This window comes from Salvelinus fontinalis, chromosome 32 (genome assembly GCF_029448725.1).
Source record: "Salvelinus fontinalis isolate EN_2023a chromosome 32, ASM2944872v1, whole genome shotgun sequence".
Taxonomy (NCBI): domain Eukaryota; kingdom Metazoa; phylum Chordata; class Actinopteri; order Salmoniformes; family Salmonidae; genus Salvelinus; species Salvelinus fontinalis.
Window position 1 is genome coordinate 29,356,837 of NC_074696.1, and position 25,059 is coordinate 29,381,895.

At 44.3% G+C, this 25,059-nt stretch overlaps 1 protein-coding gene across 6 annotated transcripts in view; it reads left to right on the plus strand.

Annotated features, from left to right (window-relative positions):
- LOC129831048 (receptor-type tyrosine-protein phosphatase U-like) overlaps positions 1-25,059 on the plus strand; it is a 295,005-nt gene that overhangs the window by 93,596 nt on the left and 176,350 nt on the right. For all 6 annotated transcript variants that reach the window (XM_055894045.1, XM_055894046.1, XM_055894047.1 and 3 more), the window contains exon 2: positions 21,058-21,186. In XM_055894045.1, coding sequence (XP_055750020.1) covers positions 21,058-21,186 — 129 coding nt within the window. The remainder of the gene's footprint in view (positions 1-21,057; positions 21,187-25,059) is intronic.

Here is a 25,059-nt window from a genome sequence, read left to right on the forward strand (position 1 = left end):
TGAAAAGGTCACAAGTCATACACCATAAATCACAACATGCATATGGAGATCTACCTTATAGCTCTGGCATATCATGATAAATCATAGGCCTTTTATTAGTCTTTCAAAAGGAATTTGTATATCTATTTATACTGTATATACAAAAGTATGTGGACACCCCTTCAAATTAGTGGATTCGACTATTTCAGCCACACCCTTTGCTTACAGGTGTATAAAATAGAGCACACAGCCATGCAATCTCTATAGACAAAACTTGGAAGTAGAATGGACTTACTGAAGACCTCAGTGACTTTCAACGTGGCACCTTCATAGGATGCCACCTTTCCAACAAGTCAGTTTGTCAAATGTCTGCCCTGCTAGATCTGCCCTAGTCAACTACACTACTTGACCAAAGGTATGTGGTCACCTGCTCGTCGAACATCTCTCATTCCAAAATTATGGGCATTAATATGGAGTTGGTCCCCACTTTGCTGCTATAGCAGCCTCCAATCTTCTGGGAAGGCTTTCAAAGATGGAAGCATAGAATCGTCTAGAATGTCATTGTATGCTGTAGCATTAAGATTTCCCTTCACTGGAACTAAGGGGCCTAGCCCGAACCATGAAAATAGCTACAGACCATTATTCCTCCTCCATCAAACTTTACAGTTGGCACTATGCATTGGGGCAGGTAGCGTTCTCCTCTCATCCGCCAACCCCAAACCCGTCGGACTTCCAGATGGTGAAGCGTGAATCATCAGTCCAGAGAACGCATTTCCACTGTTCCAGAGTCCAATGGTGGCGAGCTTTACACCGCTCCAGCCGACTTGCTCATGGAAACCCTTTTCATGAAGCTCCTGAAGAACAGTTATTGTGCTGACGTTGCTTCCAGAGGCATTTTGGAATTCTATAGTGAGTTTTGCAACCGAGGACAGACGCACTCGGCAGTGGCGCTTCAGTTCTCTGCAGTCCCATTCTGAGCTTGTGTGGCCTACGACTTCGCGGCTGAGCCGTTGTTGCTGCTAGATTTTTCCACTTCACAATAACAGCACTAGCAGGTCAGAAATTTGACGAACTGACTTGTTGGAAATGTGGCATCCTATGACAGTGCCACGTTGAAAGTCACTGAGCTCTTCAGTGCGGGCCATTCTACTGCCAATGTTTGTCTATGGAGATTGCATGGCTGTGTGCTCGATTTTATACACCTGTCAGCAACGGGTGTGGCTGAAATAGCCGAATCCACTAATTTGAAGGAGGGTTTACAGACTTTTGGCCTTGTAGTGTATTTACAGTCTATATATTATCAGTACCTGTCTATCACATCCTGTCCTCTTCCTCCTGTCCTCCACTTACTCCCCTGTCCTGCCTTTGAGGAACTGTGACTGGAAGGTGGGCAATAGAATACATCTGGTTGGTTCTACATTTGCACAAGCTTCCTGGTGTATATATGCAGTACTGCGCAAAAGTTTTAGGCTGGTGTGAAAAAATGTTGTAAAGTAAGAATGCTTTCAAAAATAGACATGTTAATAGACTATATTTATCAATTAACAAAATGCAAAGTGAGCGAACAGAAGAAAAATCTACATGAAATCAATATTTGGTGTGTCCACCCTTTGTCTTCAAAACAGCATCAATTGGTTGGTAGGTAGGTTGGCCCAAACATCTTGGAGAACTAACCACAGTTCGTCTGTGGATTTAGGCAGCCTCAGGTGCTTCTCTCTCATGTAATCCCAGACAGACTCGATGATTTTGAGATCAGGGCTCTGTGGGGGCCGTACTATCACTTCCAGGACTCCTTGTTCTTCTTTATGCTGAAGATAGTTCTTAATGACTTTCGTTTGGGGTCGTTGTCATGCTGCAGAATACATTTGGGGTCAATCAGATGCCTCCCTGATGGTATTGAATGATGCACAAGTATCTGCCTGTACTTCTCAGCATTGAGGAGACCATTAATTCTGACCAAATCCTCAGCTCCATTTGCAGAAATGCAGCCCCAAACTTGCAAGGAACCTCCACCATGCTTCACTGTTGCCTGCAGACACTCATTTGTCTACCGCTCTTCGGCGAACAAACCGCCTTCTGCTACAGACAAATATTTTTAATTTTGACTCATCAGTCCAGAGCACCTGCTGCCATTTTTCTGCACCCCAGTTCCTGTGTTTTGGTGCATAGTTGAGTCGCTTGGCCTTGTTTCCACATCGGAGGTACTGTATGGATTTTGGGCCGCAAGTCTTCCATGAAGGCCACTTTTGATCAGACTTCTCCGGACAGTAGATGTGTGTACCAGGGTCCCACTGTTTTCTAACAATTCTGAGCTGATGGCACTGATGGACATCTTCCTATTGAGAAGGGAAGTAAGCATGATGTGTCTTTCATCTGCTGCAGTAAGTTTCCTTGGCCGACCACTGCGTCTACGGTCCTCAACGTTGCCTGTTTCTTTGTGCTTCTTCAAAAGAGCTTCGACAGCACATCTGGAAACCCCCGTCTGCCTTGAAATGTCTGCCTGGGAGAGACCTTGCTGATGCAGTATAACTACCTTGTGTCTTGTTGCTGTGCTCAGTCTTTTGACAGTAAACGGTCTTCAGATACCTCCCCTTGTTAGCTAAGTTTGGCTGTACCTCACCCAGTTTTATTCCTCCTACACAGCTGTTTCTGTTTCAGTTAATGATTTGTGTTTCAACCTACATACATATTGAATTGATGATCATTAGCACCTGTTTGGTATAATTGTTTAAACATACACCTGACTATATGCCTACTTTTTGCAAGTGTACCTACCAGAATTGTGTCACGTTCCTGACCTGTTTTCTGTTAGTTTTTGTATGTGTTAGTTGGTCAGGACGTGAGTTTGGGTGGGCAGTCTATGTTTTCTGTTTCTATGTTGGTTTTGGGTGACCTGATATGGCTCTCAATTAGAGGCAGGTGTTTTTCATTTCCTCTGATTGAGAGTCATATTAAGGTAGGTGTTTTCACACTGTTTGTTTGTGGGTGGTTGTCTCCTGTGTCAGTGTTATGTTACGCCACATGGGACTGTTTCGGTTTTGTTTGTTTGTTCGTTTTATGTAGGCATTTTCCTGTTCATGCGTTCTTCGTGTTTAATGTAAGTTCGTCGTCCAGGTCTGTCTACTCCGTTTGTTGTTTTGTTAGTTTATAGTGTAGTTCGTGTTTTCGTCTTTTCTTTAAATAAATATGTCAACTCAAGACGCTGCATTTTGGTTTAATCCCTGCTCCTCCTCTTCGGATGAAGAGGAGGAGGAAAACCGTTACAAATTGATGCTGTTTTGAAGACAAACGGTGGTCACAACAAATATGAATTTGATGTAGACTTTTCTTCTGTTCACTCACTTTGCATTTAGTTCATTGATAAATATAATCTATTAACATGTCTATCTTTGAAAGCATTCTTACTTTGCATCATTTTTTCACACCTGGTTGGGCTGATTCAGTTGATGGTTATTCTATGTTTTTCAAGCCTAGATATAAGATTTGGTCGGCACTGAAATGTCAAAGCAGTGAAAAAGCTTCAAGGGAAAGGAATTTGGAATTTCATATATGTTTTATTATGCAGTAAAAATGCAATCTTGTGGGGATTCGATGGCGTCCATGATTCTAGTTGGCATGCTACGGGTGGTGTGGAGTTATGTCATCAGAGATGTCAGCGGTCGGTGCGTCCTTCAGTTTCTGATCCTGAGGCAGTCATTACATTTAAATAATCCTTCTGTATTAATCATTCATGATTGAGTGTTGTAGTTCGGGTCAGATTTAGATTATGTTTTGTCTCCGTCGAATGTTAAACTTTGACATTCTGAATCAGAGGCGTGAGTTTTTAAATGATTTGAACTTTGAAAAGTTCCTGCATGGTCCTTTTTCTCCTCTCTTTATTGCCCCTCCTCATCCTCTTCTTTTCCCACCCTCTACTTCCTCCCCTCTCGCTCTTCCTCTCCCTCTCCTGCTTCAATCCTCCACCTCTCCCACACCTTTCTCCACCTGTCGCCTCTCCTGCAGTTTCTCCTCCTCCTCTCCTGATTTATCAAGCCTCTCTCCCAGGATAAACGCTGTGGAGGAGTTCTGTGCCCTCTTGCCTCTTTTTTTACCTCCCTCTGTTACCCCATCAGGGTGTATTTATGAGGTAACAGGTGCGCTGGCTATTACTCAGGGTCACTGGTGTGCACTCTTTACAGGGTAAGCAGACAGGAAGCAGAGAAGACTGCCAAGGCACGGGATGCATCATAGACACTAGCCCTCCTGCCTACCCTTTCTCCATTTATACCTTTCCTTTCTCTATGTGGGTAGTTGACATGACACCCTTTTTTGTCTGTGATGGCAAACACATTTAACTTCACAAATTGGCAAAAATGTTGAAATAACCACAAAAGCTTTTTGAACCAAATGTGACAATTGTCCAATGGTGTGATGGTCCCAGGTAAGATTGTGGAACTTTGAACTTAACAGTACCGAGTCGATGTTCAGGGTTATGAGGTATATGTGTACATATAGGTAAGAATGAAGCGACTACGCAACAGGATAGATAATAAATCAAATCAAACTTTATTTTGTCACGGCCGTCGTAAGAAGCGCACCAAGGTGCAGCATGGTGAGCGTACATATTCATTTTATTGAGAAAATGACGCCAACAAAAACAATAAACAATACAAAAACGACCCTGAAGCTTAAGGGCTATGTGCCACAAACAAAGTTAACTTCACACACAGAAAGGAGGGAAAGGGCTACCTAAGTATGGTTCCCAATCAGAGGCAACGATAGACAGCTGTCCCTGATTGAGAACCAAATCCGGCCAAAACAAAGACCAAAGACATACAAAAACATAGAAAATAGAACATAGAATGCCCACCCAAATCTCACCCTGACCAAACCCACAATAGAGACATAAAAAGCTCTCTAAGGTCAGGGCGTGACAGTACCCCCCCCCCCCCCCCCCCCCTCCCCAAAGGTGCAGACTCCGGCCGCAAAACCTGACCCTATAGGGGAGGGTCTGGGTGGGCATCTATCCGCGGTGGCCGTTCTGACGTAGACCCCGCTCCACCTCTGGCTCACCCCACTTTGGTAGCGCCTCTGGTGTGGGGACCTCCGTTGCCGACCCCGGACTGGGGACCCTTGTAGCGGACCCCGGACTGGGAACGCTCGTAGCGGGCACCGGACTGGGCACCCTCGTTGCGGGCCCCGGACTGGGGACCGTCGCTGGAGGCTCCGGACTGGAGACCGTCGCTGGAGGCTCCGGACTGGGGACCCTCACTGATGGGAGGAGACGTATAGACAGCCTGGTGCGTGGGGCTGCCACAGGGCCCACCAGGCTGGGGAGACATACAGGAGGCCTGGTCCTTAGAGGAGGCACAGGATGAACCGGGCTGTGGGGGAGCACTGGAGATCTGATGCATAGCCTTGGCACCACTCCTCCAGGCTGAATGCCCACTTTAGCTCGGCAGTACCCGAGCGCAGGCACAGGTCGAACCGGGCTGTGGGGGAGCACTGGAGATCTGGTGCTTACCACGTGCACCTCTCCTTTTGGCTGCATGCCCACACTGGGTTCTCCTGGCGAACTGGGGATACCGTGCGTAGAGCTGGAGCAGGATAACACGGGCCGAAGAGACGCACCGACGACCAGGAGCGCTGAGCCTGCACAATCCCTCCTGGCTGAATGCCAACTCTAGCACGGCAACTGCGGGGAGCTTGCAGAGAGCGCACCGGGCTGTGAGAGCGCACTGGAGACACACGGCACAGAGCCGCATAACCTGGTGCCTGACTAGTCACTCTCTCCCCACGGTAAGCACGGGGAGTTGGCTCAGGTCTATAACCTGACTCTGCCAATCTCCCCGTGTACCCCCCAAATGTTTTGGGGGTGCCTCTCGTGCCTGCTTCACTGACTTGCCTCCTCATATTGCCGCCGTTCTGCTTTCACTGCCTCCAGTTCCTCCCTTGGACGGCGATACTCCCCAGCCTGCCTCCAGGGTACCTTACCGTCCAGGATCTCCTCCCATGTCCAGGAGTCCCTTTCACCACGCTACTTGGTCCTTTGGTAGTGGGAAGTTCTGTCACGGCCGTCGTAAGAAGTGGACCAAGGTGCAGCGTGGTGGGCGTCCATATTCCTTTTTATTGAGAAAATGACGCCAACAAAAACAATAAACAATACATAAAAGGCCCTGAAGCTTAAGGGCTATGTGCCACAAACAAAGTTAACTTCCCACACAGAAAGGAGGGAAAAGGGATACCTAAATATGGTTCCCAATCAGAGACAACGATAGACAGCTGTCCCTGATTGAGAACCATACCCTGCCAAAACAAAGAAATACAAAAACATAGAAAATAGAACATAGAATGACCACCCAAATCACACCCTGACCAAACCCAAAATAAAGACATAAAAAGCTCTCTAAGGTCAGGGAGTGACATATTTGTCACGTGCGCCGAATACAACAAGTGTAGACTTGACCGTGAAATGCTTACTTGAAACACCAACAGTGCAGTTCAAGAAGGAAGTATTTACCAAGTAGACTAAAATTTAAAAGAAACACAATAAGAATAACAATAACAAGGCTATATACAGGGTTCCGAGTCAGTGTGCAGGGGTACAGGCTAGTTGAGATAATCTGTACATGTAGGTGGGAGCGAAGTGACTATATTATAGAAGTCCTGGATGACAGGAAGTTTGGCCCCAGTGATGTACTGGGCCGTTCGCACTACCCTCTGTAGCGCATTACGGTCAGATGCCAAGCAGTTGCCATATCACGTGATGGTGCAGCCAGTCAAGATGCTCTCAATGGTGCATATGTATAACTTTTTGAGGATCTGAAGTCCCATGATGAATCCTTTCAGCCTCTATTGTGCTGGGGAGGGTTATCTTACAACAAGGAAGTACAGAAGACATGGCTGGAGCAAATGGCTTAACCTGTCTAGGATGAGGGTGCCGCTAGCGGCACTCCCCCCCCACCCCCACTGAAAAACCAGTGCCGCGAAATTCAAAAAAAGTATTTTTTTAAAATATTTAACTTTCACACATTAAAGTCCAATACAGCTAATGAAAGACACAGATCTTGTGAATCTAGCAAACATGTCCGATTTTTAAAATGTTTTACAGGGAAGACACAATATGTAAAGATGTAAATCTATTAGCTAAAAACACATTAGCATAATCCACCATCTTTTATTTGTCCACCAACACCAGTAGCTATCACCAATTCGGCTAAACTAAGATATTTTTAGCCCCTAACCAAGAAAAAAACTCATCAGATGACAGTCTGATAACATATTTATGGTATGGGATAGGTTTTGTTAGAAAAATGTGCATATTTCAGGTAGCTGGCATAGTTTACAATTGCACCCACCGTCACAAATGGACTAGAATAATTACAATGAGCAACGTGTTTACCTAACTACTAATCATCAAACATTTCGTAAAAATACACAGCATACACTAATCGAAAGACACAGATCCTGTGAATACAGACAATATTTCAGATTTTCTAAGTGTCTTACAGCGAAAACACAATAAATCGTTATATTAGCATAGCACATAGCACATAGCAGCCCAGCATTGATTCTAGCCAAAGAGAGCGATAACGTAAACATCGCCAAAATATATTATTTTTTTCACTAACCTTCTCAGAATTCTTCAGATGACACCCCTGTAACATCACATTACAACATACATATACAGTTTGTTCGAAAATGTGCATATTTAGCCACCAAAATCATGGTTACACAATGACAAAGTAGCCCAGCTGGTGAGAAAATGTTGGTGCGCCATATTAGACAGTGATCTACTCTTATACATAAATACTCATAAACGTGACTAAAAAATATAGGGTGGACAGCGATTGATAGACAATTTAATTCTTAATACAATCGCGGATTTACATTTTTTAAATTATCCTTACTTTTCAATACAGTTTGCGCCAAGCGAAGCTACGTCAAAAAACATGGCGTCCTAAGCCACTAACATTTTTCGACAGAAACACGATTTATCATAATAAAAATGTCCTACTTTGAGCTGTTCTTCCATCAGTATCTTGGGCAAAGGATCCTTTCTTGGGTCTAATCGTCTTTTGGTGGAAAGCTGTCCTCTTGCCATGTGGAAATGCCAACTGCGTTCGGGATGAACTGGAAGCGTGCCCAGCGATTCACAGCGTTTCAGAAATAAATGTCCCAAAATCGCACTAAACGGATATAAATTGCTATAAAACGCTTTAAATTGACTACCTTATGATGTTTTTAACTCCTATAACGAGTAAAAACATGACCAGAGAAATATAACAGGCTAAACTAACGCTTGTAAAAATAGCAGGTCGATGTCCTCCACGCGCATGACGCAGCTGCAAAGGAGCTCCTACCTACAGGGTTTTTTAATTTATAGTGCCTGTGAACGCGCAATCGACCCCATTCAAATCGTCATCACGTAAAGGCATCCAGGGGAAGACGTAAGCAGTGTCCGTATACTCATAGCAATAACAGTGGCCTTTTAACTGACTCCAGATCAGGGGCCAACATTTCTGAAATCTGACTCCATGTCAGGGAAATTGCTGTAGAATGGGTTCTGTTCCACTTAGAGACAAAATTTCAACTCCTATAGAAACTATAGACTGTTTTCTATCCAATAATAATAATAATATGCATATTGTACGATCAAGAATTTTGTGGGAAGCCGTTTCAAAAATTACACGATTAGCATAAATAGTGACAACATGTCCCCAGCCTCAACAGGTTAAACAGATTGTAAGCTTTATTATAAATGGTTTTGAAAATATTGAACTTCTCTGCCGTTGCCGTAAAAAGGGTCAGTTTCTTAGTCCTTTGGGTGACGCCTTTTGAATGTACAGTACCAGTACCAATTTTCTTTTTTTTCTACATTGTAGAATAATAGTGAAGACATAATCCTGTCTTGGAGATCTATGAACAACTCCTTCGACCTCATGGCTTTGTATTTTCTCTGACATGCACTGTCAACTGTGGGTCCTTATATAGACAGGTGTGCCTTTCCAAATCATGTCCAATCAATTGAATTTATTACAGTTGGACTCAATCAAGTTGTAGAAACATCAAGGATGATCAATGGAAATGGGATGCATCTGAGCTCAATTTCGAGTCTGATAGCAAAGGGTTTGAATACTTACAATAACAGTCAAAAGTTTGGACACACCTACTCATTCTAGGGTTTCCTTTATTTTTACTATTTTCTACATTGTAGAATAATAGTGAAGATAAACTGTGAAATAACACATATGGAATCATGTTGTAACCAAAAAAGTTTTAAACAAATCAAAGTATATTTTATATTTGAGATTCTTCAAAGCAGCCACCCTTTGCCTTGATGACAGCTTTGCGCAGTCTTGGCATTCTCTCAACCAGCTTTATGAGGTAGTCACCTGAAATGCATTTCAATTAACAGGTGTGCCTTGTTAAATGTTCATTTGTGGAATTTCGTTCCTTCTTAATGCGTTTGAGCCAATCAGTTGTGTTGTGACAAGGTAGTGGTGGTATACAGAAGATAGCCCTATTTGGTAAAAAACCAAGTCCATATTATGGCAAGAACAGCTCAAATAAGCAAAGAGAAATGACAGTCCATCATTACTTTAAGACATGAAGGTCAGTCAATGTGGAAAATGTCAAAAACTTTTAAAGTTTCTTCACGTGCAGTTGCAAAAACCATCAAGCGATATGATGAAACTGGCTCTCATGAGGACCACCACAGGAAGGGAAGACCCAGAATTATCCTCCGCTGCAGAGGACAAGTTCATTAGATTTACCAGCCAGAGGAGACTGCATAAATCAGGCCTTCATAGTCGAATTGCTGCAAAGAAACCCCTACTAATGGACACCAATAAGTATAAGAGACTTGCTTGGGCCAAGGCACACAAGCAATGGATATTAGACCAGTGGAAATCTCTCCTTTGGTCTGATGAGTCCAAATTTGAGAATTTTGGTTCCAACCATTGTGTCTTTGTGAGACGCAGAGTAGGTGAACGGATTATCTCCGCATGTGTGGTTCCCACCGTGAAGCATGGAGGAGGAGGTGTGATGATGTGGGGGTGCTTGCTGGTTACACTGCCAGTGATTTATTTAGAATTCAAGGCACACTTAACCAGCATGGCTACCACAGCATTCTGCAGCAATACGCCATCCCATCTTGTTTGCGCTTAGTGGGTGGCATTTGTTTTTCAACAGGACAATGACACAACACACCTCCAGGCTGTGTAACGGCCATTTGACCAAGAAGGAGAGTGATGGGGTGCTGCATCAGATGACCTGGCCTCAACAATCACCCGACCTCAACCCAATTGAGATGGTTTGGGATGAGTTGTACCACAGAGTGAAGGAAAAGCAGCCAACAAGTGCTCAGCATATGTGGGAACTCCTTCAAGACTGTTGGAAAAGCATTCCAGGTGAAGCTGGTTGAAAGAATGCCAAGACTGTGCAAAGCTGTCAAGGCAAAGGCTGCCTACTTTGAAGAATCTCAAATATAAATATATTTTTTGGTTACATTTTTTCCATATGTGTTATTTCATAGTGTTGATGTCTTCACTATTATTCAACAATGGAGAAAATAGTAAAAAAAATGAAATAAATCCTGAGTAGGTATGTCCAAACCTTTTTAGTTGATTATTGAAATATAAAAAGCAATGTAAACATGTTGTTGAAATCATATAGAATGCGTACTGTTAACAGTAAGGCCCAACATTGACCATACAACCTGAGATGGCCAACAGTGTGACAGCTTTTTCCCCTTGGTGTGACATGATAATGGTGGTTTCTCACTCTCGGCATGTGAACATTGTTCCTGCAACCTCCGGGTCTGTCTCTGCCCACTGGGAAGGCTCTAGTTATTTTACCTGGCTCTAGTGATGGTGCAGGCAGGTATTGGGGGCTGGCTGTGGTCCACCCATTCCTGGTTCTCACTCCCTGCATTAGACCATCCATCCCCTCTGTCCCTCCTACCAGTTTCACTCCTCCTGACCGATTGGCATACGTGATTGGAGGGCCCCACATCAGCCATGCCTCTTTTAGAGACTGTCTCTACCTGCTCGATTCCGCCATATTCTTGTCCTAAAAATTCAGTAATGCAGTCCAAATACACAAGGCCTGTACAGTGAAACTGCAAATGGCTCATTAGATCAGTTATGGTTCCTTTGACCACTCCAACGTTACATGGATAACTGTGACAATTCTAGAGCTAAGATATGCCAACAAGTGCTGAACTTCGGGGACACGCACATCTTCGGGGACACGCACAGACCCAAAACCCATACGGGGTGCTCTTGGGTGACCCTTCGTGGTAGAAGTGGCGTCTTATTCGAATGTCTGCCCTATCGACTTTCGATGGTAGTTCCTGTGCCGACCATGGTGACCACGTGTAATGAAGAATTAGGGTTTGATTCCGGAGAGGGAGCCTGAGAAACGGCTACCACATCCAAGGAAGGCAGCATTCACGTATATTATCCACTCCTGATTCATTGAGGTAGTGATTAAAAATATAACAATACAGGACTCTTTTTAATCCCTGTAATTGGAATGACTACACTTCAAATCCTTTAATACGGATCCATTACTGATGTTTAGAACTGATGTTTAGTAGCATTTTTACAGTGATCAGAAACTTCTGAAGGTGTCATTAATTACGTTCTGCATAATGTGTGTTGTCCATCGGTGTGACCTAATGTCCTATGGGGTGATGACAATAAATTAATAATAAATAAATAAATGAATAAATGTGTGTCTTGAACAAAAATGTATAAAATCTATGTCAACACTTGTGGTCTAGCCATGATCCCCAACATCTTCACAGAGCATGAAGAATTATAATGGGCTGGGGCCTCCCGGGTGGCGCAGTGGTCTAGGGCATTGCATCGCAGTGCTAGCTGTGCCACCAGAGACTCTGGGTTCGAGCTCTGTCGCAGCCGGCCGCGACCGGGAGGTCCATGGGGCGACACACAATTGGCCTAGCGTCGTCCGGGCTAGGCCGGTAGGGATATTCTTGTCTCATCGCGCACTAGCGACTCCTGCGGCGGGCAAGGCGCAGTGCCCACTAACCAGGTCGCCAGGTGAACAGTGTTTCCTCCGACACATTGGTGCGGCTGGCTTCCGGGTTGGATGCACGCTGTGTTAAGAAGCAGTGCGGCTTGGTTGGGTTGTGTTTCGGAGGACGCATGGCTTTCCACCTTCGTCTCTCCCGAGCCCGTACGGGAGTTGTAGCGATGAGACAAAAAAAAAATATATATATATATACTTTATATAGATTTATAATGGGCTAGAAAAATGGGCTAATATTGGCCAATCCAGGTGTGTAAAGCTCTTGGAGACTTACCCAAGAAGACTAACAGCTATAATCACTGCCAATGGGGTTTCTAACACGTATCGACTTCTCCAACTGCAATATTTTAGGTATTTCATTTTTTTAATTAAAAAACTTTGACACTTTGACATTACATAGTATTTTGTGTTCATTGTTGACAAAATGTTACAATTAAAGGGGTATGGATACTTCTGCAAGGGACTGTATCTCTCTTTGTGGCCTTTTTTTACAACTGGCAAACAGACAGAATGCTCCACTAGGGAGAATTACAGTCTATACACACACACACACACACACACACACACACACACACACACACACACACACACACACACACACACACACACACACACACACACACACACACACTCACACTCACACTCACACTCACACTCACACCCAGCCCAGTACATGACTTCAATCCCTTTCAAAGACTACTAATGGGCTGGAGTTAAACTCAAAGCCTCCCAGTATAAGATATTAGCCCAGTCAATGGCGCGAGCATCTTTTTAAATGGCTTACAAACACAGCCCATTTTATCCCCTCTACTCAAAACTTCCTGGTTTGATGGGATTCAACTTCAGAGGCTCTCTCTCTTTAATAAAGTTTTTTTAAGAGTTATTTCAACAGGATTATAAACTGTTGGCAGGAAACTGTGTGTTTGTGGGGGGGGGGGGGGGGCTTCAGGATTTAGTGTTTTATATAATAGAAGAAAGAGTAAGGAAGCTATAGTAGGTGAAACAGTATTACAGGAGGAGGACAGCTAGGACCTGGCTAGCATATAATGCAAAAAAAACCTATCTGGCATGGCAGGGCCCTTTCCTCCGATGTAAAAGATAGCCCCATCGTTGTGTCATTTAATGTATTCTATCTGTATGTCTACAACAACACAAGTTGCTCTGGAGCCTGATCTCTGTGTGTGTGTGTGTGTGTGTGTGTGTGTGTGTGTGTGTGTGTGTGTGTGTGTGTGTGTGTGTGTGTGTGTGTGTGTGTGTGTGTGTGCATGCGTGTGGCGGTGTGCCATCTCAGCAATTAAAAGCAATTAGCTAAAGACTAACAGCTGCTACATGGAAAGAGAATGGCACTTTGGTTCCTGTGTTGTCTCTGGACAGTTTAAACGTCAGAAAGTGCTCTGCGTCTGGTCTGTTTTTGTTGTTCTTAGTAAACACACATTTATCATTTATTCATTCTTACAAGCCTTTCCACCGCCAATTTTTTGCGGAAATGACCGTTTCTAATTTGTTCAGGTGAATGATTAACAACTCCTCTCCCGTATTTGATCTAGATAGTTTGTGTGTATGCATTGATATGGAGGCTACGTTTGCCTTCAACAAAATGTATGTAGTTCTGTCCTTGAGATGTTCTTGTCTATTGATGTTCTGTATTTTGTCATGTTTTGTGTGGACCCCAAGAGGAGTAGCTGCTGCTTTTGTAACAGCTAATGGGGATCCTAATAAAATACCAAATTCATGCACTCATGCACACACACCCTAGATACACACAAATTAATGCACATTACTCTTATAATTACATGGGCTAGGCCTCCACTTGCCTGAGAAGCTCATTTGGGCACTGAGAGGTCTGTGTGTGCGTGAAGTAGAGGAGCAATGGAAGGATGAATCTTAATGAGGGAAATCAGTGGAACGTATCTGATGATGGTGACATTTACATCCTGAAACCCATCGAGGATAAACTTCGTAAAAGGCTAAGCCCTTCCTCTTCATCTCAACTTCTCCTCTCCCACTGAGCGAAAAGGGTCCATATCAGGGGATATCTTCACATTATACGTTTTTGATATTCTACAGAATACAGACCATTTCCAATGGATATTCTGACAAATTCTGAATCCAGATGTCTTTTAGACATATGTGATATTGGGATTACTCCGAATATCACACATGGACATTTTCTATGGCCGGATATGAACTCATTCGATATCCTAAGATATTTTATGTGACATCCTATTTTCTCTCTTCATGTTGACAAATAGTGACTGTATCCATCTGTGTTTTCTCAGCAAATTCAAGATATGAAGCTATATTGATTCCAGATATGCTTTTTTTGGCTGATGTCCATATCCAGACCTTGATATGCTTTTTGATATGCTGAAAATGAGGACGATTTCTGATGCATTTATGAGTTTTTAGCACATGCACAATCATCTGATAAATATTGTAATGACCTGACTAGATCATAAAAGAACAACTGTCCAGACAGAGGATTGAGTTTACGAATGGACGGTTTATTAAACCAACTTTACACAGGCTACTGTTTGGCCGTAGCCCACGCCAAATAAATGAAAGATAGCCCACAAGCCAATCGTGACCTTCTCTTGTGAAGCCCAGACGTAAGAGAGAGAACAAAGGCAAAACCTGGTCTTAACTTCCAATGCTCCATCCCCCTGCCCAACCCCCCTCCACGCCACTCCGCCAACCGCCAGGATGCCCGGCATCAGAACATTCCAGGCATTCCCGTGATTGGCAGATAGCAGGTTGACTGACATGTCGGACCCCGCGAACACAACCACCTACTAGCCTAACACATAACACACAGCTGTCTGTGCGGGTCGCTACACAGCCCCCCCACCACAAAGTCCCTCGTCCCCGAGGGAACAAACAAAGTCTCTGAAGCGACCCGGAGGTCTCCTTTGCCTGCGTGGCCGTGATGGTCGCAGAGTGCCCCTCTGGGAACCAGAGAAACCAGAGAATGCCAAGAGTGTGCAAAGCTGTCATCAAGATAAAGGGTGGCTACTTTGAAGAATCTCTCTTTTTTTAGTCGCTACATAATTCTTTATGTGTTAGTTCATAGTTTGGATGTCTTCGCTATTATTCAACAATGTAGAAAAATGGTAAAATAAAGAAAAACCCTTGAATGAGTAGGTGTGTCAACTTTTGACTGGCACTGTATGTAAATAAGGTATTTCTGTGTTTTACTTAATACATTTGTAAAAATGTCTAAACCTATTTTCACTTTGTCATTATGGAGTATTGTGTGTAGATTTATTTATTTTTTTTTTTTTTTTTATTTAACCTTTATTTAACCAGGTAGGCAAATTGAGAACACGTTCTCATTTACAATTGCGACCTGGCCAAGATAAAGCAAAGCAGTTCGACACATACAACAACACATAGTTACACATGGAGTAAAAACAAACATATAGTCAATAATACAGTGAAAAAGATAAAAAAAATAAGTCTATATACAATGTGAGCAAGTGAGGTGAGATAAGGGAGGTGAAGGCAAACAGATATATGTATAAATAAATAAAAATATAAAAAGGCCATGGAGGCGAAGTGAGTACAACACAGCAAGTAAAATAAAAACTAAAAAAAACACTGGAATGGTTGGTTTGCATTGGAAGAAAGTGCAAAGTAGAGACAGAAATAATGGGGTGCAAAGGAGCAAAATAAATTAATAAATAAATACAGTAGGTAAAGAGGTAGTTGTTTGGGCTAAATTGTAGATGGGTTATGTACAGGTGCAGTAATCTATGAGCTGCTCTGACAGCTGGTGCTTAAAGCTAGTGAGGGAGATAGGTGTTTCCAGTTTCAGAGATTTTTGTAGTTCGTTCCAGTCATTGGCAGCAGAGAACTGGAAGGAGAGGCGTCCAAAGGAAGAATTGGTTTTGGGGGTGACTAGAGAGATATACCTGCTGGAGCGCGTGCTACGGGTAGGTGCTGCTATGGTGACCAGCGAGCTGAGATAAGGGGGGACTTTACCTAGCAGGGTCTTGTAGATGACCTGGAACCAATGGGTTTGGCGACGAGTATGAAGCGAGGGCCAGCCAACGAGAGTGTACAGGTCGCAGTGGTGGGTAGTATATGGGGCTTTGGTGACAAAACGGATGGCACTGTGATAGACTGCATCCAATTTATTGAGTAGGGTTTTGGAGGCTATTTTGTAAATGACATCACCGAAGTCGAGGATTGGTAGGATGGTCAGTTTTACAAGGGTATGTTTGGCAGCATGAGTAAAGGATGCTTTGTTGCGGAATAGGAAGCCAATTCTAGATTTGACTTTGGATTGGAGATGTTTGATGTGGGTCTGGAAGGAGAGTTTACAGTCTAACCAGACACCTAGGTATTTGTAGTTGTCCACATATTCTAAGTCAGAGCCGTCCAAAGTAGTGATGTTGGACAGGCGGGCCGGAGCAGGCAGCGATCGGTTGAAGAGCATGCATTTGGTTTTACTTGTATTTAAGAGCAGTTGGAGGCCACGGAAGGAGAGTTGTATGGCATTGAAGCTCGCCTGGAGGGTTGTTAACACAGTGTCAAAAGAAGGGCCAGAAGTATACAGAATAGTGTCGTCTGCGTAGAGGTGGATCAGAGAATCACCAGCAGCAAGAGCGACATCATTGATGTAAACAGAGAAGAGAGTCGGTCCAAGAATTGAACCCTGTGGCACCCCCATAGAGACTGCCAGAGGCCCGGACAACAGACCCTCCGATTTGACACACTGAACTCTATCAGAGAAGTAGTTGGTGAACCAGGCGAGGCAATCATTAGAGAAACCAAGGCTGTCGAGTCTGCCAATGAGGATGTGGTGATTGACAGAGTCAAAAGCCTTGGCCAGGTCAATGAATACGGCTGCACAGTATTGTTTCCTATCGATGGCGGTTACGATATCGTTTATGACCTTGAGCGTGGCTGAGGTGCACCCATGACCAGCTCTGAAACCAGATTGCATAGCGGAGAAGGTGTGGTGTGATTCGAAATGGTCGGTAATCTGTTTGTTGACTTGGCTTTCGAAGACCTTAGAAAGGCAGGGTAGGATAGATATAGGTCTGTAGCAGTTAGGGTCAAGGGTGTCCCCCCCTTTGAAGAGGGGGATAACCGCAGCTGCTTTCCAATCTTTGGGGATCTCAGACGACACGAAAGAGAGGTTGAAGAGGCTAGTAATAGGGGTGGCAACAATTTCAGCAGATAGTTTTAGAAAGAAAGGGTCCAGATTATCTAGCCCGGCTGATTTGTAAGGGTCCAGATTTTGCAGCTCATTAAGAACATCAGCTGACTGTATTTGGGAGAAAGAGAAATGGGGAAGGCTTGGGCGAGTAGCAGAGGGGAGGGCAGTGCTGTTATCCCGGGTAGGGGTAGCCAGGTGGAAAGCATGGCCAGCCGTAGAAAAATGCTTATTGAAATTCTCAATTATAGTGGATTTGTCGGTGGTGACAGTGTTTCCTATCTTCAGGGCGGTTGGAAGCTGGGAGGAGGTGTTCTTATTCTCCATGGACTTTACGGTGTCCCAGAACTTTTTTGAATTTGTGTTGCAGGAAGCAAATTTCTGCTTGAAAAAGCTAGCCTTGGCTGTTCTAACTGCCTGTGTATATTGGTTTCTGGCTTCCCTGAAAAGTTGCATATCACGGGGGCTGTTCGATGCTAATGCAGAACGCCATAGGATGTTTTTCTGTTGGTTAAGGGCAGTCAGGTCAGGAGAGAACCAAGGGCTATATCTGTTCCTGGTTCTAAATTTCTTGAATGGGGCATGCTTATTCAAGATGGTGAGGAAGGCATTTTTAAAAAATGACCAGGCATCCTCTACTGACGGGATGAGATCAATATCCTTCCAGGATACCCCGGCCAGGTCAATTAGGAAGGCCTGCTCGCTGAAGTGTTTCAGGGAGCGTTTGACAGTGATGAGTGGAGGTCGTTTGACCGCTGACCCATTACGGATGCAGGCAATGAGGCAGTGATCGCTGAGATCTTGGTTAAAAACAGCAGAGGTGTATTTGGAGGGCAAGTTTGTTAGGATGATATCTATGAGGGTACCCGTGTTTACGGAATTGGGGTGGTACCTGGTAGGTTCATTAATAATTTGTGTGAGATTGAGGGCATCAAGCTTAGATTGTAGGGTGGCTGGGGTGTTGAGCATGTTCAAATTTAGGTCGCCTAGCAGCACGAGCTCTGAAGATAGATGGGGGGCAATCAGTTCACATATAGTGTCCAGAGCACAGCTGGGGGCAGAGGGTGGTCTATAGCAGGCGGCAACGGTGAGAGACTTGTTTTTAGAGAGGTGGATTTTTAAAAGTAGAAGTTCAAATTGTTTGGGAACAGACCTGGATAGTATAACAGAACTCTGCAGGCAGTCTTTGCAGTAGATTGCAACACCGCCCCCTTTGGCCGTTCTATCTTGTCTGAAAATATTGTAATTGTGGATAAAAATGTCTGAATTTTTGGTGGTCTTTCTAAGCCAGGATTCAGACACGGCTAATACATCCGGGTTGGTAGAGTGTGCTAAAGCAGTGAACAAAACAAACTTAGGGAGGAGGCTCCTAATGTTAACATGCATGAAGCCAAGGCTATTACGGTTACAGAAGTCATCAAAAGAGAGCGCCTGGGGAATAGGAGTGGAGCCAGGTACTGCAGGGCCTGGATTCACCTCTACATCACCAGAGGAACAGAGGAGAAGTAGGATAATAGTACGGCTAAAAGCTATGAGAATTGGTCGCCTAGAGCTACCAGAGCAGAGAGTAAAAGGAAGTTTCTGGGGGCGATAAAATAGTTTAAAGGAATAATGTACAGACAAAGGTATGGTAGGATGTGAATACAGTGGAGGTAAACCTAGGTATTGAGTGATGATGAGAGAGATCTTGTCTCTAGAAACATCATTGTTTCATCAACATCATCATCATTTATGAGGATAAAACATTTGTCATCCATTTTAGAATAAGGCTGTATTGAAGGGGTCTGAATTGAAGGGGTCTGGATACTTTCCGAATGCATAAAGATATCCCTTGATAATGGCCCTTTTCACCCAGTGTCCTCTCTTCTCTGCTCTACTCGGTGGATAGCTTGCACAACAACCAGCCCTCAGACACGAACAGGCAATTTAATCTGTGATCTGCTTACACACCCGGAAACACACAGCTCGCTTCAGGAGGTGGAGGGAAGAGGAGATGAGGAGAAGATCGGACTATGGGAGAAGGGGATGAGGAAGAAGGGGGGTTGATGCTACTTAGTCAGCAGGAAGGAAAAGTGGAAAGTAGTCCGCAAATTAGCTGACATGTCTAGCCCTGAAGAAAATAAGAAAAAGAGAAAGTGTATTGGTGGTTTATTGCAAAGGGAATGCCTTCTGCCTGCTGTTTCAAACAGGAGAAAAGTTAGTCTACATTAAGAAAGAAAACAGATGTATTTCCCAAACAAAACACAAAAGAGAACAGCGGGCGACGGGCGTGTGTGTTTGTAGGTTTGTTTTCCGGCCGGCCAGGTGGGATGCTTTTAAGCAGGGCCTGGCATGGCGTCAGTGACTCTTTAACACAAGTCCTGTTCAGTGCTCTACTCCTGCTAAGGCTTAATATGATCACTTAGCCCAGAGGGTCCCAGGATATACACTAAACTATGGACTGTTGGAGTTAAAGTAAAGGCCGTTTGGCCTGCCTTCCACACCAGGGCTTTTTGAGTTAATGGGCTGTGTGTGTGTGTGTATGTGTGTGTGTATGTGTGTGTGTGTGTGTGTGTGTGTGTGTGTGTGTGTGTGTGTGTGTGTGTGTGTGTGTGTGTGTGTGTGTGTGTGTGTGCAACAGGGTACTGTGCCTGTGGAAGTACTGGACTTTATGTGAAGTGAATATGCATTTCTTCTGCTTGCCCACCCACCACCAGGGGTCCACTCCTGCTACTCTCACTGGTCCAGTCCAACTCAATCCAAGGGCCAAAACTGTGGCTCTCCACTGGTACCATAGCAACCTGAGTAGTACTACTTTAGTCTATTCACCTTATCAACAAACTTCCCTGTGTACAGTGTATCATGTTATGTTATGTATGGTTCATTTTGACATAGGAGATATGCAGAATTTAGCGATTGTCTTTCATTTAGGACCATCTTGTTCTGGGTTTTTGTGTAGCTGCTGGCTTTAAAGCATGTGGTTGGTGTGATGAGAGCTGAGAGAGGGTACTATGAACTGGGACGATGAGCTTGACAGGGTGGTAAAGGTCACTTTGACTCCCTGTCTGGTTGATAGCCCCCCCCCACAAACACACACCCTCCCCACCATCCCCATCAGATGTGATAGTGCCACTACCTCCCTACCCTGGCACCACCACCCCCGCCTGTCATCCTAGCCCTATCTCAGTGACCTGTAGCTGGCCTGCTATTTTCACACCAAAGGGCTAATGGGGCAAAATGACCATGGCTCTGTCTCAAATGAAACCCTATTCCCTATATAGTGCCTTATGGGCCCTGGTCAAAAGTAGTGCACCATATACTGTAGGGAATAGGGTGCCATTTGGGATGCATCCCATAGATTCCCCAGGGGGAAATGGACAGAAGGACCGGAGAGGTATACTCAGCCAGACCCTGTCGCCATGCTGCAATGCCACCTAGATTACAACTATTAAATGTTATTTGGACAGAAAATAAAGCTTTTAGGGACGAGTGTAAAGTTTTTTTTATGTAGGCATTTATAGCCTGCCTGTGATGATGTATGAGTTTTGTCCTGAGTGCCCATAGTGGCAGTGCTGCTGCTGTTGTCCCTCTAATAGAGCTCATTATTTATTCTAAGTCTTTGAGAGTAATTTTCTCTTGCGCTTCCCAAAGAACAAAGGAAAGATATGAGGTATGGATTTTCTTTGTCATTTCATTGATGCCTTAAAAAAAAGTGGTTCTCAAACAAAAACAGACAAACTCAGAAATATATATTTTTTAAATGTATTTATGCATGTTCTTTTTGCTTGAAGAGCAGGGGAATAGACATTGACCCACAAAGGCTGTTTAAGTTGTAAGTTGGTTTATTTATTCAGTATTGATGCCTTAGACCAGCATTTCCCCTCTCTTTCTTACCCGTACAGCTGGCTGTACCTTTGACGAAGACTCTGACCCTGGACTGTGTGAGTACAAGCAGGGACAGGAGGACGACTTTGACTGGCAGCTGATGAGGACATACAACTGGCCACACAGCACCCCAGACCTGCTACGAGGTAAATCTCAACACAGTTCCAATGTGGTTTATAACCCTAGGTCTTCATCTAATGAACATCATTTCTGATGTACATTTCAGCAAAGGGTCCCAAAAACTCTATCCCATTGTCCAAATGCACACTTCACAGAACTTTGGATTTGAGCCTAAGTTAGTATGCTAGCTAGGTTTTGAAACCACATGAGGTTGGTGGAACATTAATTGGGGAGGACGGGCTCATAGTAATGGCTGGAATGGATTAAATTGTTTTCATGTGTTTGATACCATTCCATTCACTCCATTCCAACCGTTATAATGAGCCGTCCTCCCAGCAGCCTGCTGTGTATGAAACAGGAGGGAAGTAAAACAGGCCCAGCATTTCCATTAGCTCAGAGTCTGTTTCCATCATCCCCACACTGCCAGGTGGTCTCTCTGCATGTGCTCTATCACAGGTTTTCTAGGTAGGTAAGTTAGTCATGCTCCAGCAGGGGGCCAAGCCTCGTTCCACACACACACGCACGCACTGTTACGCAAGCCTCTGAGAAGAAGGAACGCAACACCCTGCTGCAACTCAACTCCCCGTGAAGTGAAAGAGGTATGGACTTTAGGCGTGAGAAAGTACGACAAAAAGGCAGAATTGACCGTTTACTAGGATTTCTTTCCTTTACACGTTAATATGGGGAAAAGGGGCTGGACGGAACCAAAGTAAGTAAATATCAAAGCTCCCCCTCTCCTATCTAACCTGCCTACCCACTACTTACCTAACTTAGCACCACCTGGTGCACTAACCAAAATACAGGGGGGTGGTCCGCCCAGGTTTTACCTAGTGTGCCTAGACAGTGAATATACTACAGGTATATGTATGCCCGCGGGCCTCTTGCCTAAGCACTCCCTAGGTGCCTTCCCCTTACCCCTAGGAACAAATGAAACAGAATATCAAACAATCCACTTCACAACAAAACGGAGAAGAAACTCAGGCCATTAAAGAAGCTCTGACAAAGTAACAAACACAGAACATACCAAAGCTGCTACCAACAACAGCTAACATAGTACATACTCACGACCAACATGCTATAAACCTCTCTCTCAGCAATGATCTATATAACATTCAATCTCAGCCTGCCTATCTTCTCAGCCTGCCTATCTTCTCAGCCTGCCTATCTTCTCAGCCTGCCTATCTTCTCAGCCTGCCTATCTTCTCAGCCTGCCTATCTTCTCAGCCTGCCTATCTTCTCAGCCTGCCTATCTTCTCAGCCTGCCTATCTTCTCAGCCTGCCTATCTTCTCAGCCTGCCTATCTTCTCAGCCTGCCTATCTTCTCAGCCTGCCCTTGATCTCTCTCTTCCTGAACAGAACACTGGCTTTTATATAGCTTCAGGTGGCAATGGTAATTAGAGACAGCTGTATCTTGACGAGGGGGTGGGGTCAGCTCTCCAATCATCCATTGGGGCCGACCAATCAGCTGCTTGGGGAGAAATTCCAGGACTCAATCTCCTGAAACACACACACTCAAATAGAAACTACAACACAGAAACTGGGGAACGTAGCACGCACGCACGCACACACACACACACACACACACACACACACATTTTATTATTTTGTGGGGACCAAGCAATTGATTCCCATTCAAAATCCTATTTTCCCTAACCCTAATTGTAACCCTAAATCTAACCCCTAACCCTAAAATACCCTTTTTCCAAACACACACACACTCTGGGAATCCAAGCCTTATTCCGTGCCCATATTTGCTGCACAGACACATACAACCTGCATGTTTATTTAAAGCTTCCTGCCACCATTGAGGGAAATGGTGTGTGAGCTTCTCCTAGCCTCAGAGAAACTGTCCATGTGCGGGCGCCGCATGTAATGACGGGATATTCAATTGCACAGGTGAACTGTGACTGCTGTTCGTGTGTGTGTGTGTGTGTGTGTGTGTGTGTGTGTGTGTGTGTGTGTGTGTGTGTGTGTGTGTGTGTGTGTGTGTGTGTGTGTGTGTGCGTGTGCAGGAAAAGGGCCCTGCAGAGCATCCGGATTCTGCATAATGCATCTGCTGTGTTATCAAACACTTGTTCCGCTGTTCTGGGCACACACACACACACATCTCTCCGCTCCGGAGGCAAAACGGGGTTAGTTAATGAACTTCCTCCCTGGGATTGGCTGATTGGCCATGGGTCACTGCTGATTGGGTCACAGTGCTGATTACACTTCCTGGTGTTCCTCAGGGGCCAGTAGCAGAAACCTGTTTAGCTTCCTTTTTTCCCCTAATTTTTTATCTTTCATCTGTTAGAGGAGGTCTTCAGATGGGGTAAATGTGGGATTTAAGTGGAGTGTGTGCGTGTGTCTTTAAAATGTTGAAGTGGACTGCTTCAGTCATGTCTTTATTCATCATCACAGACACTCCCTCTCAGGGATGAGAAATAAAGACTATATGAAATGCACTGTTGAGGGTTTTCCATGCTAAGTACCTATTGTTTGGACTACTTGAGGCAGTAGCTTACAAACCCACAGCCCACAGGCTAAGATCACTTCATAAACAGACAACCTTTTAGACAATTATTCAAGCTGCTTTGTGAGAGTGAATTTATTTATACATTTTCTGTGTGTAACAGTTGGCATCCATTTCAATGTCAACTTGAACTTGACATTGCAAGTTCAATGCACGTCATTCAAAAATCCATGTACGTCATTCATTACAGCCATTTCCTGGCGTTACTCACTATCCCAGAAAATGATCAAGTGATGTTTTCTATGTTTTCTCTGTGAGAAAAGTCAATCCCAATCCTGGTTGTTATATTTCATGAAAATATCTTAGTATTTCTCTTGAAATATATCAACATAAAACCAAGGGAACATGTTGATGCTTTATGCACTATTCCGCCGCATAAACAATCTAAATACTTACCCATTGGGTAAGCACATCTCTAACCCAATAACTTTCTAAGGGTTTAAATTCCTCCAGAGCCGCTAAGAGACTCTTATTGAGACAACAGCTTAGTTTATCTATCGGACACCGCAGCAGATCAATAATATAGATCACAGACCCAGAGACCAGCAGAATACCAATGGTGTGGAAACACTGGAGGGAGGAAGAGAGGGAGAGTATAGCTGCGATTCCAGATGTGGAGTATAGGGGACATTACAGTCCCCTCCATACCTCTCTTCAGAGGCGTCATACCCTTTAAAACTGAGCATTTTTGCATAAATTGTTTGGATAAAAATATACAACATAGAGAAACAGAATCAATGCATATTGAATTGGGCCAGCATTGCCTCCTGAAATGTTTTTGGCCTCTCCCCATTCTCTCCGGTCAACTCACAGCATCTTAATGCAGTTCTAGAAATGCCGCTGAAGACTTGTGCAATGGGTATGGTGTCTCTATTTGATAAGGTTTATGTAGAAAATGACAGCAAACTGTCATGTTATCTTGGTATAGAAAGAGTATTGCATCATCGTGTGTGATTCAGGTCCCGTACCTAACATGTGGACAGTGATAAGACGGACATTTTGTCCTCTGACATGATATGTGGAGAATGAGACCAGTGATGGTGGCAGTAAGCTACAGTGTCACAATAGGGTGAAGACTTCTATTAGACTAAGCCGTGTATGTGTGTTTCTGCCATGTGGCAGAAGTCACAGTAGCCCTCGTCCAACATACACACTACTCAGTAAAGTTTTGCGAGGGACTAGCAAGGCTAGCGAGGGTCTTTGTTTAGAACTTTCCTCTCAGAGTTCAAACGAAACGCGACCCTCATCTCTTAGCAGGACTTCCAACGGCGAGCACGGGGTGAAATCACCTGGGCCCTTTCTCCCCCCTCCCCACCTCTATAGTAGCAGTTTGAAGGCAGGACATTCCCTGCACTTCACCGGCTTTGATGATCACTGACTCGAGAGT